Here is a 16,842-nt window from a genome sequence, read left to right as displayed (position 1 = left end):
GTGGAGTAGAGGGGGAGAATCACCTCCCTTGTCCTGTTGGCCACACTTCTCTTGATGCAGCCCAGGATGTGATTGGCTTTCTGGGCTGCAATTAAAAGAGAAGGTGCTCTAGCAACTCCCACAAGACAGCAGTGGTCTTCCATACACACAGCTTCCCACTTGGCACCCCTCAAACACTCCTGCCAGAGCTCTGTCTGCTGTTTCCCCCAGGTAAATTAGCAGTCCAGGCACTGAGTCCAATCCAATACACACTGCCTGTATCCTCCTCTAAAATGTGGTCTTGCTTAGAAAGGATGAGGATAAGGAAGAGGTAATAGGAAAAAGTTTGTATTCATAACTACAGATCCTTCAACATATTTGTTTTAAGTGCATGGGAAGCAGCTTGAGTACACAGATACTGAGGGCTCTGCAAATTTAAATGTTTAGTCAGGGAAGTAACAGTACTTCAGTGAAAACACAAGGGTCTCTTCCTAATTAAAATTTCACTGGTGCTGGATTTCTTTTGATTTGATTTGCCCAGGGAGGTGGTAGAAGCCCCATCCCTGGAGGTGTTTGCAGCCAGGCTGGATGTGGCTCTGAGCAACCTGCTGTAGTGTGAGGTGTCCCTGCTCATGGCAGCGGGGTTGGAACTGGATGATCCTTGAGGTCCCTTCCCTATGATTCTAAGATTTTCCATGCTCACAAATACACTTCTTTCTGACCATGAGTGTCGCATCCTGATGCCAGCATGTGTGAAAAAGCAATGGGCATATAATCAGCTCGAATTACAGACAGTATAAAATCAATTTTGAACCTCAAATGAAACGTTTCTTTGCCTCATCTTGGTAGAAGACTTTTGTATTAATCTCACTGTAGTCTCCCCACCCCCCCATTTGATTCAGTATCTGGATATATCTATTTTTTGGAACACATATACACTGCAGAACATGATGATATGAAAGAGAGTTAACACCTCATGTCATTGTGAGTACAGAAAGTCTTTGAGATGGGCCAAGCCCTCCTTGTGTTATTAGGAAGGCTGGAAGAAAAGGGGCTATAAAGAATAATCTTTGACATAAGCCCCAGGTTGCACTGCATCACAGATTGCATTCTCTGTAAGAAAAAATGAGTTGCACTGTAATTTCACTGTAATATCTGCTGCTGAGGAATTGCTCAGAAGCTGCAATCTGTTTTGGAGTAAAGAATTAAGGCAAGTTTTTCATAAAATATGGTTGCAGAAACCTATTTTTTTATGAAACTACCTCTGCAGAGACAAAAATCTAAATGTCTGTTTTTTACCACACTGAACTAAAAGAAAGAGGAGTGTGTGGCAGATGATGAAGATCAGGACTGAGCAGCACTCAGTGCCTGGATGCACTGCCTAGTTTTGGCAGTCCAGAACCAGGGACAGTGCTCCCCTGCCATGTACTTCACCCATGCCACTGCAAACTGCTCCTTTCCACTATCAGCAGGACAGAAGGATCTGTACAATTCATCACAGCAGAGAAAGCAGGTAAGGAAGCATTCAGGTGGAGGGTAGGAAGGCAATTGCTGCTTCACAGCCAAGAAAGGATGGAAGATGGCTCCCCCAACATAGGAACACCTCAAAAACATTTAGGCTGGAAAGTCAGATGGTGCTCCACAGATAAAAACAATGCCTGATCCTCAGCAGCCTCTGACTGCAAGAAACTGCTCTAAAAACCCTTTTAAATTTGCACAGCTCACAAACTGAAACAGAAATACAGAAGGAAGCATAAACTATTTAAAGTTTTTTGACTACAGTTTTCCCCCAAATTCTCAGCTGGAAGTGTGTGCAATCGGATCTTTGTGGCGTGAGTGAACACAAACAGTTCAGCCATGAGCTGCAAAAGGCTAAGGAAGTTTATTCTTCAGTTTCTGAGGAGTAACTTCAGGCCATTACACAATACAAGGTTTGGGAAAAAAAAAAAGTATCAGAAAATGAGAAAAAGAAGGAAAGGTGTGGTGGGCAACCAGGTACTTGATATATCTCTGTGCTGTGAGGAGACCCTTTTCAATGGAGCAGCTTCTGGGTTTTCTGCCTGTAGAGGGGGAAGGAAAAAAAAAAGAAGACACTGAAAGTACAGCTCATAACAGGAAAAAGAAATAATCAATATCACATCCTCACATGAGTAGGAAGACTCTCTCTTACCACTTCTAAGCATGAAGCATGCCAGCAGACTGCTCTTTGCTGACCTTCATTGATTATCTTGCAAGTGAGAGGAGGAGGGAAGAGAATTTTCCGTGACAGAGCATTTCACCTCGAGACCTGGCTTCTTCATCTGCTCCTAGAAGCATCCACCTAAATCCTAGACAAAATGAGAGAGATTTAAACCACTAAGGCATGTTGAGTAACCCCCATGACTTGTTATATAAACATGCCACCTGGCAGGGGTAAATTCCCTGGGTTAGGCCCCTAATGTGAAGAAACACCCCAAACTTTCTTACCTCTGAATGCCAAGGTCCATGCTCAGATGCGTTTATCATAGTAGAAATTGAAGATGAATCATCCTCTGCCCCAGCTCCAGGTTTGTTCCACTGTACCACAGCCACATCTACAGCTTGATGTGTGATGCAGGTTTAAACAGCTTCAGCTTTTGGAGATTGATGGAAAGCAGTGATGGAAGATATTGTCACTCAGACACACTATTTCAAAAGACCCCAGGATTTTGCAGGTGCACAGTGGGCTGTCTCAGCAGGTGCTGAACTTGATATCCATTCCAGTGACTGAGGCAAGATCTTGTGCTGAATTAGAACAGGTTTTTTGTTTTCCTTTGCTCTGGGATGATTCTGGTGCTTGGTCACTATGTACAGTACAGCCACCAGCCTCTGGTGTTGAAGGATAGGAATTCTTACAGCCTTTACAAAGGCAGGTCTGGAAATTCAGGGAGTTCAGAGGAATGATGTAGGCATATAATTAGGATCATCTTAAAAGTGACTGAAGTTATGGGGTCCAATTAATCCATGCCATGAGATCCCACAAATCTTCAAGGTAGTTAACTCATCTTGTGCAAGGGATGCATCTGAGAAATGTTATTAAAATCTACACCCAAGTGAAGCAGCAGAAAATAGCTCCAAGGTTGTTATTACTGTTAACCAGCAGCAGCTTTGGTAGAGATGTGAAGCATATGAGGAATGATGGTTGCTCCACATCCTCTGTTCACATGATTTGATATTGCATTGCCATCTGAGAGCACCTCTAGATATTTTCTGATCCCTTTTTTTTTCTCCAGTGTGAGTACAATATTTCATGTGTCACTGGTTGGTATCTCCCAGGCAACCAGCACCAGAACAAGAAAACACAGTCTCAAGCTGTGCCAGGGGAAGTTTAGGCTGGAGGTGAGGAGAAAGTTCTTCACAGAGAGAGTTGTTAGCCATTGGAATGTGCTGCCCAGGGAGGTGGTGGAGTCACCGTCCCTGGAGGTGTTCAAAGAAGGATTGGACGTGGCACTTGGTGCCATGGTTTAGTAGTCATGAGGTCTTGGGTGAGAGGTTGGACTTGATGACCTTTGAGGTCTTTTCCAACCTTATTGATTCTATGATTCCTCAAACATCCATTTGTCTGGTACATTTTTTTTCCAAGCTTTGTTTACTAGCAACAGGGGAATTTTCATTTTTGCCCACAGTGGCTGTCTTGTGAAGTCCTAATGCAGACCTGTACTGTGGGCCTTTCTCCAGCCACCTTCCATTTGAGCTTTTGTTGCTCAAAATTTGAGCCACATCAGCATTGACTTTTAATATCCTACCAGCAAATTCAATGCAGAACAGACAACACCCCTACAAGCTGAGTAAGTCACATCCTACCCTATCATCTCAAAAGAGCACACAGTTGTTAGAAAACATGCCCTAATGAATCATCTTATGCTTAGGTGCCAGGATTATACCTAACAGCTCTGAAACATTATGTTACCTGCACACTCCTATGAGATCTTATATTGAATATTGAACTGGTGGGCTGATACTGTAAAGGCCCTTCATACATTTTACCTGCTCTAGGATGGGTACTCTGGGCAAGGGTCATAAAACTGTCAAGCCTTTACTCAGGCATTGATATTTCTATTGAGCGTCATTCATCTGTATGCTGATACATGCCGATCTTACCTCAATTTCTATTCCTCTGCCTTTCTGTTACTGAGGAATTTCCATCCCTCAGCATTTTTCATGTCATCAATAAAGGTCATCAATACCTTTGCTAGTTTTCAGTGAAATAAACAAGAAACCTTGCAGAAAGAGTTAGGTGGCTTTTCAGGACAAGCAATACTTTGTCATTAAGATCATGGATGATAATATCGATCTCATAGTCAACTAAACCCTTCCATCTTATGTTCTTGGGAAACTAATCCCCCACTGACAAGGCAACCTTGCATTTCTGTGGGCTATACAGAATACCAAACAAGAAATACTTCTGCAGGTAGATTTTCTAGAGCTCTGTGCTGTCACAAGACCATTGATTCCCCCTTTGAAGAGCCACCCTGTATTTGGCTATGTAGTCACCATGGAATGGCTGCAGTAAGTCCTGTATATGCACATTAGTGTCAAACTCTGGAGATGATTCAGTATCCTGAGCATTTTTACCCAAGCTGAGTGTTCCCCTAAGATGCAAGTACAGGCAGTTATCTTGCATCAGGTGTTGCAGTTCACTGGCAAACATGCATGGAAAGTTCAAGGTGTTTAGCTCTGTCTGCCTGGTTTTTTACATCACATGAATTGTCAATCATTTGTGCCTTAGAGCTCATGGCCATCAACAGCTAATCTTTCTGAGAAGAGTTTAAAAAATAAAATGAGAATATTAAAGCTCAGTTTACTTAGTGCTCCTGGTGACACTGCTGTATTAAAACCAGGCTCAACTGAACACTGTTCTTTTTCTGTATTCTTTCACATTAATTGTCGGTAATTGAAAGAATACTCTTGATTAGATTTAATTCCCCTGTGCGTCTGAAAAAGGAGTCTGGCTTTTTTTTTTTTCAATTTATAGTCAGAACCTCATTTTAGGAATCCTAAAATAGGATCCTTCAGAAGTCAATGGCCCTCCACAGGTCAGCTCATTCCAGTTCAAGACACACGTCCAAGGCAGATATGATAAATAGCTCTCTGGACACATACATCTCTTTCAACTACGTGCAGCCAGCTTAGCTTTTTAGGCAGATAAAATATGGCAAGATTAAGCTCACCAAAACCTTTGATCAAGATACATCATAGGCAACACAGACAGGGTTTTTCTAGGTTGCCTCCTTCAGCAGTTTGTAGGTCATATCCTTATCTGGTTTTTAAACACAGTTTTAACATGATTATATAACAACAAAATCTTTGGTTTGGAATAAAAAAAAGAAAAAGAAATCTGGTTTGTACTTACAATAAAACCTCATTTGAATAGACATAAAAGCAGAACTTTGTGTATAAGCCTTACCACAGGCAGCTGAGCAGCCCATTGATAGTGAAAGGATACTACGGGTCAATCTCTAAAGGTAAGGCTGCTCTTAAGAACTTTCTACTTCTATTCAAAAGCTTTCGTAGTTTTGTTAGTATATACAAGCAGAGGCAGCTACAACACACTTCCTGACCAGCTGGACAATGAATTCACCTTTTAATTGAGCTGGAATTTATGTGTCTGAAAAGGAAAAAGAAGAACACACATAAAGAAGCTTTACAAAGTGCAACCTTTTTCAGTAGCTGTAAGAAGGACCATGAGTCAGACATTGCTCAAGTTTCAATCTGTGCTGTAAGAAGCATTTGTCCCTATGCCTGAGCGTTTCATGAAGCCAGTAGATGTTATTTAAGTGGGCAGGCATCCTAACATATTAAAAAACTACCTGTATGAGTGAAACATATCTGTAAGAAAACAGGCCCTTCCTTTAACAAATGTCTCTCAAATTCTAGGGGTAAACAGGACTCCCATTTCTGTGAAAGCAGGTTTTGTTTTGAAGCATGTAAAGAACTCAAGAGAGAATGGTAGCTAGTTTAAATATGAATTGTATTAATGAGAAGAGGGCAAGAATCTTGCCTTCTAAGTGATCATGACTCATGTCTTACAATTATAGCATGAATACATCATACTTCAGTAAAAAAGAGCATCAGGCATTCTCTGGACGGAAGAAACTTGGATACTTGGTCAACCAGTAGCTGACTGACAGGCACCAGACCTCATCTTGAGAAATACAGCAGTGAGCCTGAGTCTCTTCTCATCTCCCTGCTGTAAAAGTACAAATAATTCTGCTGCCAAAGAGGTGACTTTAGTTGTTGAAATCAGTATGAGTGTAGAATCAATCCAAAAAACCCCAGAAGTATAAAATCCAGTGTCTGGCTTCATTCAACTTCCAAAAATGCCATGATTTTAAATGAAAACATATGCACAACTCCATAGCCCTTAAGATAAAGCTTAAAGTCCATTCCCAAAGACATATGCACAAGCTAGATAGGTGGGCCCAGGTGAACTTCATGAGGTTCAAGAAGAGCAAGTGCAGGGTTTTGCACCTAGGCCAGAACAATCCTCGCTATCAATGCAGGCTGGGGGATGATGTCATAGAAAGCAGCCCTGTGAAAAAGGACTTGGGGGTGCTGATGGATGAGAAGCTGGACATGAGCAGGCAGTGTGAGCTTGCAGCCCAGAAGGCAAATCACATCCTAGGCTGCATCAAAAGATGCATTGCCAGCAGATCCAGAGAGGTGATTCTGCCACTTTGCTCTGGTGAGACCTCACCTGGAGTATGCATCCAGGTCTGGAGCCCTCAATATAGGAAAGACATGGACCTGTTAAGGGCTCTGGGGAGATCTAATTGCAGCCTTCCAGTACCTGAAGGGGGCCTACAAAAAGGATGGAGAGAGACTGTTTACAAAGGCCTGTGGTGATAGGACTAGGGGCAATGGCGTCAAACTAGAGAACAGCAGACTTAGGTGGGATGTTAGGAACAAGGTTTTTGCTATGAGGTGGTGGAACGTTGGAACAGTTTGGCCAGGGAGGTGGGTAGGGCCCCATCCCTGGAGATATTCAAAGTGAGACTCGACAGGGCACTGGGCAGCCTGATCTAGTTGAGGATGCCCCTGCCATTCTATGATTCTATGATATGCTAAAAACCCCATAAAAATTCCCATATCACAAAGCTCTGAAGTGCAGTCACCTCAGTGCCACAGCACAGTCATTTAGAGGCCAAACTTTAGCCTGCACTTGCTCAGCAGCAATGGGGCAGAATGATTCATCCTGCGATGGAGTTGGCCCTTCTCCTGCCTTTCTAGTCTCCTACTATGCTTCATGTGGCAAGGCTTCAGGGACCTGGCATGACTCTGGTTTGTTTGCCAGAGCTACCCCTGTGAGTCTTTTGGATTGCACAAAAGCTTCTGGGAGTTGCAGAGAAGGTTGGAGAGTGCAAATTGTGCCTCTCCAGGAAGCAGAGGTTGGCCAGATCAAGTTCTGCATTCAGAGGACTTTCTGAGGATTTGGAGGAAAGGGAAGAGCAGCTATCAGGCAGCCTCTGAAATGTCATTAGGGGAAAGAGATAGCCAAAAGCCTTATTTGTTTTGTTTTGTTACCTAAAAATGCATAAAGTTACAGGCTATTTTGCTTGGAGGAGTTCTGCATATTAGATGAGAGCAAAGGTGGGACCTACATGACTAAGGAAACAAATAGCTGGCAATCAGAACATTCAGAACCTTCTTCCTGCCTCAGTCGTGTTTTGTGCTATTCTGTTTCTTGTACTATCTAGAACTGCATTCATCTTTTTGCTTATATTGATGTGATTTTGCTTCCTTTGTTCCTTTAGGTTTTATTACCACATATTTTGTAAGAAACTGGATCAGCCAAGCACAGGATGGAAGAATCTGCAATGAGAGCAGGATTTTGAATGCAAAGGGTGGCTGGGTTATAGGGCTGACGACACTGCCAACACCAACTCCAGCAGAGCCCTGCTTACATACAGAACTGACTCACAAACCTTTTGGTCCCTGGAATATTACCAGTCCCCAAACCTTCCTGGGTAGCCAGATCAAGCTGATAAATATCATGGTCACAGTTACTCCTGAATACACCTAGGTGTAGATCACTTACCATCAATGATATTAAAAACTGATTTTCCATAAACAAGCCCTACCACACACAAAGCAGCTGCACTGCAGCTCTACAGGCTCCCAGTCTGGGATTTGCACTGTAGAGGAACTGTTTGCAGTGACTTTGACCTGACAGGACCTCAAGATGGTATTGCTATTGGAAATGACACCCTAAAGCTGCTCTTCTCTGGGCTCAGAGAGGGAGGCAGATGTACACACAGGGAAAACACTCACCAGTCTCAGGAGAAGTTGTCTTCACAGAAAGAAGTTTGACCCCTTCTTTATCTGACTGGGTCCTGTTGAAGTCAGAAAACATTTAAGCAGTCAGCATGCACATTGGGCAGCCAAACAAAACTGGAGTAGGCATCACCTAAGCCAGCCTGCAGTGGCAGGCTTGAAATGGGCTTTGCATGAGCTGATGTGTAAGTCTTAGGGTGGAAATCACCACATACCAATATCTCTGAAATCCCCTTTCTATTAAAGTATGTCATAAATCAAGTGGCATGACTCCAGGTTTGATCTAGTGCTCCACAGAACTACATCTAGAGGAACAGAAGGAGTAATCTTTCTTCTCTGTCAACACAAGGCTTTTAGCCACGTTGAATTGCAAGAAGGATCACTTCACACGTCCAGGGAGTCAGGGCTAGCAAGTAAATCAGCAGTCTAAATGTTGCTTTTGGTCATAAAAACCATAGGGGCAGCAGCCACACTCAGTGGCATCTAGTGCATATCTTCTAATAGCTCTCCTCAAACTCCTTATGCAATACTGTTTTAGCTGAACCTCTGCAAATGGACTAGTGGAGAGAACATGGGACAGGGGAAGATGAAACATTAGGGCATATGAGGAAGAGAGTGTGAAAAATAACCTAGAATAAAAACCAAAACCAACCAAACAAAAAGAAAACAAACAAAAGAAGTGGGAGCTGAAAGAAAAAGAAAATCAGAGAGGCAAAAAAATTGGTTAAAAGAAAAAGAGAAAAGACTGGGCCAATAGGGCCCCATGGCACAGCATGAGCTGTTGGCTTGTTTCAAAAGGATTCCCTGCGAACCAGTTGTGAGCTGTTGCGTTTCTGTCCGTGCTGGAAGGGCTGCTTATGCTGGGTAGGGGTGGTGTACAATGGTTGCAAGGGCATCACTTCTCAACAGGGTATTTCTCTTTGGGGTGCCAGCCACTTATTTTGTTTAAACAGAGAAAGATCAAAGACATCTCATGCACAATCTGCTGCATTGGCAAGTGCCCCGTGACAGATCTCAAAGCGAGGAAAAAACAGGGTTCCACCTACTGTTCAGTGCCGTTCTCTTGTCTCTCTGGAAGAAGAAACAAAGTTAATATCATTTTGACTGCTGGAACTCACTGAAGTAAACATTTAGACAGAGCTATTGCAGTTGCTAGCAGAAGGCTTCGTTGTGATTTTGCAGCATTGCATTAAGTACATTAACACAAATAACTAGCTTGAATGGTAATTGTTCCTTTTTCTGGCTCCTCTTCTCAAAAGCTCCTCATGACATCTATGAAAGTGAGCTGAAATTGCTGGAATTGAGAATGATATGTGACTTGCATAAGAGCACAACAGAAGCACGTTTTCCCCTGCAGTTTCTTGTTCCCTGGGTAGCTGGCAGAGAGGCAAGGAGTGTGCAACAGTTCTTGAGTACATAACAACCGAGCTAAAAGGCACAGGGGTGAGGAGAGTGAGGGAACAAGCTGTCAGGCTGCATGCTCCAGGGACTTTAACCTGGCACGACATCAGAGAGCAGAGCCTATTGTCTTAGCTGATGAGGAATAGGTTTCTGCCCCAAACGAATCATATACCAAATGTATTTTGTTCTTATGTGCAAGTGTGGGTACATGGATGCGACCAGGAGGTTACATTGGAGACATGGAGCCAGCTCTAGCTCCATGGCACTGGGCACAGGGCTCTCTGTCCGCAGGGGAAGTTCACTGGATAGGCCTTGGCAAATCCCACGGGAAGTACCACAGATATCTACTCTTAATTCCAAGTGAATTTGCTGGTGCTGTGTCTGCATGGGGGAGGCTGGTGAGGCAAGGTTCTTCACCTCTTATCTTCTTCTCTTGACTCTGAATGTTAATTCCTTAAGCAATGATCACACCTTCCTCTGTTGGCCTGGGTCTGGTTTTTCCACACCATTGGCTAAATTGGTTGCAACACACTGTTCGCCTTGGTCTACAGCTTCAAAACCCTGTGGTGATTTTATATGTCCAAGGCCCAGTGACTTCACAGTTGAAGCTCTGCACAGTTCTAACCTATGCCAGCTCAAAGAGAGAGAAAACCCACAGCCTGGATCCCGATCTGAGCTTTCACTTAAGGGAGAATTACACTTGCCTGTGGCCCACTTGGGCAACTGTTTGAAACAGTTTGGCAAATGGAATTTCATGGAATTATGCCCCATTAACTTAAGTATTTCATGGGCAGCAGTGAAACAGATACTGGCCATAGCCACCCTGTCAAAATGACTTTCTGAAAATACTGTTTGCTCAGGGATTTTGCTCCTGTTACCATTTGACAGGGGAACCTTAGCCTAGTCCCTAGACTGAGGGTGGAATGGAATTGCCATTGGGTGTAAAAGAAAAAATAACGCTAAGTTCTGTATAATTCATTGGCTTGCTGATGGGGATATAGAGAAGAGGCATAAACAGTTCTTTCTTTCTTTTCTTCTTCTGTTGCTTCGACTTGCAACTTCTCTCTCTCTTCTGTGGCCTTGCCAGGAGATCTCTGTTTTGACTACTGTGTGAGGTAACAGGAAGGAGAGAAGGAGGAGGGGAGGAGGGGAGGAGGTGAACAGTCCCCCTGCATCTGTCCAGGGGGGTCTGAGCAGTTTCTGTGTTGTTTGTGAATATATATATAGTACATCTATTGTCTGTTTTGCACCTATTCATTGCATTTTGTATTTCTAGATTTTAGTTTGCTTGTAAATAGAGCTTTCATTTGCTTCCATCCCAAATTGAGCTGCTCTGACAGATTATTTTGGGGGTAGTCCTCCAAATTAGCTTGAGGGTGGGGTGGGTGGTGTAATTTCAACCCACCACAGTTCCCATCTATCTGGAAAAAATTACACATCTACAATGTTTATGTGTGTCTTTGCATGCATGTATGTATATATCACATATTTCCTATAAGAAAGCAGTGATGGTTTTTTGCCTGTGTTTGAATAGGAGTAAAATAAATACAGTCATTTTGTTTAACAATATCTCCAAACCTGGTTTTCACTCTTCCCCCCCCCCCCGATTGATGGTGTTAGCACAGCTGTTTGTTTTGTAGCTGCAAAAGCATGAACAAAAAATCTTTGCTGTGTTATACAGTCTCCAAAAAATCAGAGGTGTTTTAGCTCTCTCTGTTCTTCCTTCCTGATTTTGAAAAATGGGGATGTTACTTTCCTACTTTAGGCAAAATACTTTGAAATACAAGAAGCTTTCCTATCAGGCTGGTGCAACATCTATGGTTAAGGCAAGCTAAAAAGACTGCAGAGGTGTTTTAATAACAAAAAGCATACTGATCTTCCCCTGCCCCCATCACAGAAAGTAACCCAAATACCTGGAGTTTTCTTCTGGCACATTCTGTACAAAGCCACCAGAGAGAAGACAGAGAGGGTAATGACTATCAAGGTGATGACAACTGGCAAGATAATGCCTGCAAAAGAAGGAGAACATAATTTTGCCTGCTGCCCCTGGCTCTGTGCACAGGAACTGGCATGCACAAAAGCAGGAGGTACCTACAGCTCCACTTTGCCAAACATTACCAGTTTCTCTGGCATGAGGTAACCTGCTGCTTCCTCCCACATCTTAGCTCTTCTCTGACACACATGCTGCCCTGTGGAGCTGGTTTTGCCCATTATTAGATAGGAGAGTGAGGTTTTAGCACCTGCCCCCATAGGATGCCCGTAACCTCAACCAAGATACTCACAATTCACCCCCAGTGTTGATGGCCCCCAAAGGTTTTGTGAAAGGTTTTATGCCTGACACAGTCTGTTTCAGGCATAAATTTTTAATCCATGCAATCTATTTCTTTTTCCTCTTTTTTTTTTTCCCTTTGAAAATAAGATTCATCTGAAATTCAGCAACCGAAACGATTATTTCTCTTTTAATGTGGTACACCCAGAAAGACACCAAGGAGTTACATAATTCAGTAACATTCCCCACAGCACTTACAACCAGGGATAGAAAATGCAAGATCTCCTTTTTAAATGAGGACATTTCTTTCCTTTTATTATTTCCCACCATCTGCCATTTCCTGACAGGTGTTTCCCAGCCAAGAAGCAAAAAGGAAAGTATTATGTAACAAAGAGAAGCTTTCCCAGGGAAATATGTAAGCCCATCTTCTCCCCATTTATCTTTTGGGGGGTTTTTGTTTGGGGGGTTGTTGTTTGGGGGGGTTTTTGGTTTGTTCTGGTTTGTTTTGGTTTTGGCAGCCATCAGCCACATTCAAATTCAACAGGGGCTCACTTGCCTCCTGGCCTAAGCCCTGTGTGAGGGGAGGCTGCAGCTGTGTTCCTGCTGCTTTCCTCAGCACCAGCCATCCTGCCTGCCTGGTGTGTAGAAACAGCATCTTTGATGGCTCTTGATGCAGCTAATATTTAATATTCATGTAGATGTGTGTGTGTGTGTCTATGGAGCTGGAGGGAGAACCCGGAGACAGGTTTACAGTGGAAAAACATCAAACATATTTTGCCAAGCTAGTACTTTGGGTAGGAAATAGCAGATCTGCAGCAATACTCTTGCTTGAGAGATGCATGATATTACAATAAAAGATTAAGTAATATTCATCATGAAAATATCACAGAACCACAGCACATTAGAGGTTGGAAGGGATCTCCAGAGATCATCAAGTCCAACCTCCCTGCCAAAGCAGGATCACTCAAGTCTGGATAGGAATGCATCCAGGTGAGTTTTGAAAGTCTCCAGACCAGGAGATTCCACAACCTCTCTGGGCAGCCTGCTCCAGTGCTCTGTTACCCAATCTGTAAAGAAGTTTCTCCTCATCTTGAGGTGAAACATTCTATGTTGAAGTTTGTATTCATTGCTCCTAGTCATTATTGTCCACCACTGAGAAAAGCTTGGCCCCTTCCACCTGAAACCCACCCCTCATATTTATAAGCATTGATCAGATCCCTTCTCAGTCTTCTCCAGACTAAACAGCCCCAGGGCTCTCAGTCTTTAATGCTTTAAGAGTCTGCAGGAGTCTGCCTCCTAGTCCTTCTCTCCCATGATAATATGAACAATATATTCACATAATGCATTCATAACAGTATATTCTTATACTGCTATGAGTACACATTACATGAATAACATTTTCACATGTTTCCTTGCATCTTCTCTCACAGGCTAGGACTCTGTTCACTTTCTTGTTGTTGGTTTGGTTTGGTTTTGTTAGGGTTTTTTAAATGTTTTAATTTGTTTTTGAATGATTTTTAGTTTTAGCACTTTGGGAAGAATTGTGCTGCTCTTCAGTAAGAGTGGTGTCAACTTGTTAAGCTCTGTTTGTCTTGGAGAGGAGTTGTATAACAGACAGTTAAACTGGGTTTGTAACAGGGTCTATGTCTGGTCACGCTAGAAATACAACTGCCCATTTCATTTCTCTGCTACTCTGACCTCCTATCAGAAGCCAAACTGATCAACTGAAAGCTCAAAAGCTGGAAAATAAAGTAGGAACACTCACTGGAATAGTGGCTATCATTGCCTGCCACATTTTTGTTTCCAGAACTGCTTCCAGGAATGCCAACATCTCGATCTGCAAAAGAAATATTGCCTTTCAGGTTAATGTGTCAAACCCAGAAGTTCCCAAACAACTCTTCCCCCAAAAACAACTTTTCTGTCTCTGTTCTGGAGTCATTTGGTGCTCCACAGCTATAGTTCTTCTCAACAATACTTGGCAAATTTGGCAAGAGCAGGGGAAAAACTTATCTAGTGTGGCCTAGAAGAAACAGAGACTTTGCATGAGCGGAGTCTTCCCTAGAATCATCTGCTTGTCCACTTAGTGGTCATGAGCTACCAAACTTTTCAATTCTAGGAGGCTAAGTTACTGTTCACAATTACAAAGGAACCCTTGATAGGCAAAATAAGCACAGAAGCACAGAATGTTAGGGGCTGGAAAGGACCTCAAAAGATCATCCACTAGATGACCTCAAAAGATCATCCACCTAGACCTGATCATACAGGAACACATCCAGGCAGGTCTTGAGTATCTCCAGAGAGGGAGACTCCACAACCCCCCTGAGCAGCCTGTTCCATCACCCTCACAGTGCAAAAACGTTTCCTCATGTTTCCATGGAACTTCCTATGCCTCAACTTCCACACATTGGCTCTTGTCCTGTCATTGAGCATCACTGAGCAGAGCCTGACTCCATCCTCCGAGCACTCACCATTTACATCTTTATAAACACGAATGAGGACATCCCTTAGTCTCCTATTCTCCAAGTTAAAGAGCCCCAGCTCCCTCAGTCTCTCCTTATAAGGAAGATGTTCCACTTCCTTAATCATGTTTGTGGCTCTGCACTGGACTCTTTCAAGCAGTTCCCTGAGGTCCTTCTTGAACTGAGGGGTTGAGAACTGCACACAATATTCTATATGTGGCATCACCAGGGAAGAGTAGAGGGGGAGGAGAACCTCTTGTGGTGGGTTGAGATTCCTTTCCCCAACACTAACTTTGCCAGACCAAATGATTCGAAAGCTCAAAACCCAGGAAAACCAGAAAAAAGTTTGTTTCTTCACAGATGAAGTGAAGAAAAGGAATGGGGACTTTTAGTTGACTCATGGCTCTCAGGGTTCGTACACCATAGATTCCTCATGGATTCTTCCTTTGGGCGCAATGTTGTATCTGTACAACGCTCTCAATTTAAACTCTCTCAGCTAAAGTTAGATTTCTTTGTGGAATACACTAAATGTCACCATTCTCTTGCATTACCCAGTAAGTGTGACCAGGACCTTCAGCAGAAACCACCCCTCAGACAGGTTTGGCCTCTCCTGAAGGAGAAAATACCCAAACAGTTTTGCCTAATAGATTCTTTTCTCTAACAACACGAACTCTATCACCTTCTACCTTTTGTAGCAGATCTGAGTGTGCTGGTCCAGCTCAATTCACTGAACCTCTACTATTTACCAGTCAGGTTGCTTGTGCTAGATGCTTCTCCCAGTTTTTCAGGGATCCAATCCCCATGGCTTTGAGAGTGATCTTTAGCAAACCATTGTAGTGTTCAATCTTCCCTGCAGTTGGTGCATAGTAGGGGATGTGGAATATCCACTCGATACCATGCTCATTGGCCCAGTTCTTCACAAGATTGTTTTTGAAATGAGTTCCATTGTTTGACTCAGTCCTCTCTGGAGTTCTGTGTCTCCACAGGATCTGTCTCTCCAGACCGAGAATGGTGTTGCGTGCAGTTGCATGTGGAACTGCATAAGTTTCCAGCCATCCGGTGTTTGCCTCTACCATAGTAAGCACGTATTGCTTACCAGAACGAGAACGTGGTAGAGTGATGTAGTCAATCTGCCAAGCTTCACCACACTTGTACTTGGACCATCTGTCACCATACCACACGGGCTTAATTCGCCTTGCCTACTTAATAGCAGCACAAGTGTCACAGTCATGGATGACTTGTGTGATAGCATCCATGCAAATGTCTATGGATCTGTCACGAGCCCACTGGTATGTTGCATCTCTGCCTTGATGTCCTGATGAATCGTGAGCCCACCGAGCTAAGAACATCTCACCTCGGTGTTTCCAGTCAAGATCAAGATCAGAGTCTGTGTCTACTTGAGAAACTCTTGCAGCTAGATCTGTCTGATGGTTGTGTTGTTGTTCCTCAGTAGCTTTGCTCTTAGGAATGTGAGCATCAATGTGTCTCACCTTCACTGGAATTCTCTTGACTCTTGCCCATGCTCCCATTCTCACAACACACTCACAACTGCTCAGATATTGTCTCGTGGTATAAAATGAGCAGAGCAGGAAACAGCCAGGGGCTGGTGTCTCTGCAGGTTTGCTGGATATGCCAGTATGCTGGATTTTCCAGGTAACTGGGGCACACATGGTCCTGCTTAAAAAATTTATGTGGATTGAGTGGTAGTGCAAAGGGAAAGATTTGTGAGAGCTGTGTTTTTATTTTTGTTCTGCCCCTGTGTAGCTTTGTGAATTCTGAACAGATTGGTTAGCTTCTCTGTTTCCTTTCTTCTTTTGTTGTTTGGTTTTGTCTTTTTGTCTCCCCCCCTCCCCTGCCTTTCATTTGTCTGGCCTGGAACTAAATCTCATGGGGAAAAAATGATCACTTACTTTGTGCTTGTGTGATGTCTAAACAATATAGGCACAGCTGAGACAATCTGATGCTATAGTGTGGGAAACAATCATTGCCTGTGACCCTTATCTCTGAAAAAAATCACTATGTTGCTTTAAAGCAGAAGTTCTCTCTCCCATGGTAACTGTCTGCTGAGGGGTGATAATGTAAGGATGGAAACTGTGAGCTATCATCAAGTGACTGAAATAATTCTTATGACTTTGTAATTCCATGTGATTGCTTTAGATTTCCCAGGGAAATACTACTGCCCTTTTCTCTACTTTACCTGATATACTACACAAAATACAGGGCAAACAGGCAATTATCACAGCAATGAATTATCCTGGATGCTGGCTGAAAATGTCAAGAAGCAAATTACACTGAAAACCACAAATGTGTATCCCTGCACTCATGCAGTATCTCCTGGGGAGAAAAACTGAGGATTCAAATCATAGAATTGTTAAGGTTGGAAAGGACCTCAAGGATCATCCAGTTCCAACCCCCCCACCACAGACAAGGGCACCTCACACT

General features: G+C 43.2%; 1 protein-coding gene across 1 annotated transcript in view; it reads right to left on the bottom strand.

The window, feature by feature from the left end:
* The window catches only part of LOC104305247 (alcohol dehydrogenase 1), a 387,682-nt gene that overhangs the window by 254,897 nt on the left and 115,943 nt on the right, over window positions 1-16,842 (bottom strand). The window contains exons 3-4 of the mRNA XM_054173041.1: window positions 13,707-13,778; window positions 11,705-11,737 (exon numbers count right to left, since the gene is read on the bottom strand). Coding sequence (XP_054029016.1) covers window positions 11,705-11,737; window positions 13,707-13,778 — 105 coding nt within the window. The remainder of the gene's footprint in view (window positions 1-11,704; window positions 11,738-13,706; window positions 13,779-16,842) is intronic.

Source organism: Dryobates pubescens, chromosome 1 (assembly GCF_014839835.1).
Source record: "Dryobates pubescens isolate bDryPub1 chromosome 1, bDryPub1.pri, whole genome shotgun sequence".
NCBI classification, from domain to species: domain Eukaryota; kingdom Metazoa; phylum Chordata; class Aves; order Piciformes; family Picidae; genus Dryobates; species Dryobates pubescens.
This window is presented reverse-complemented; position numbering and strand designations above follow the sequence as displayed.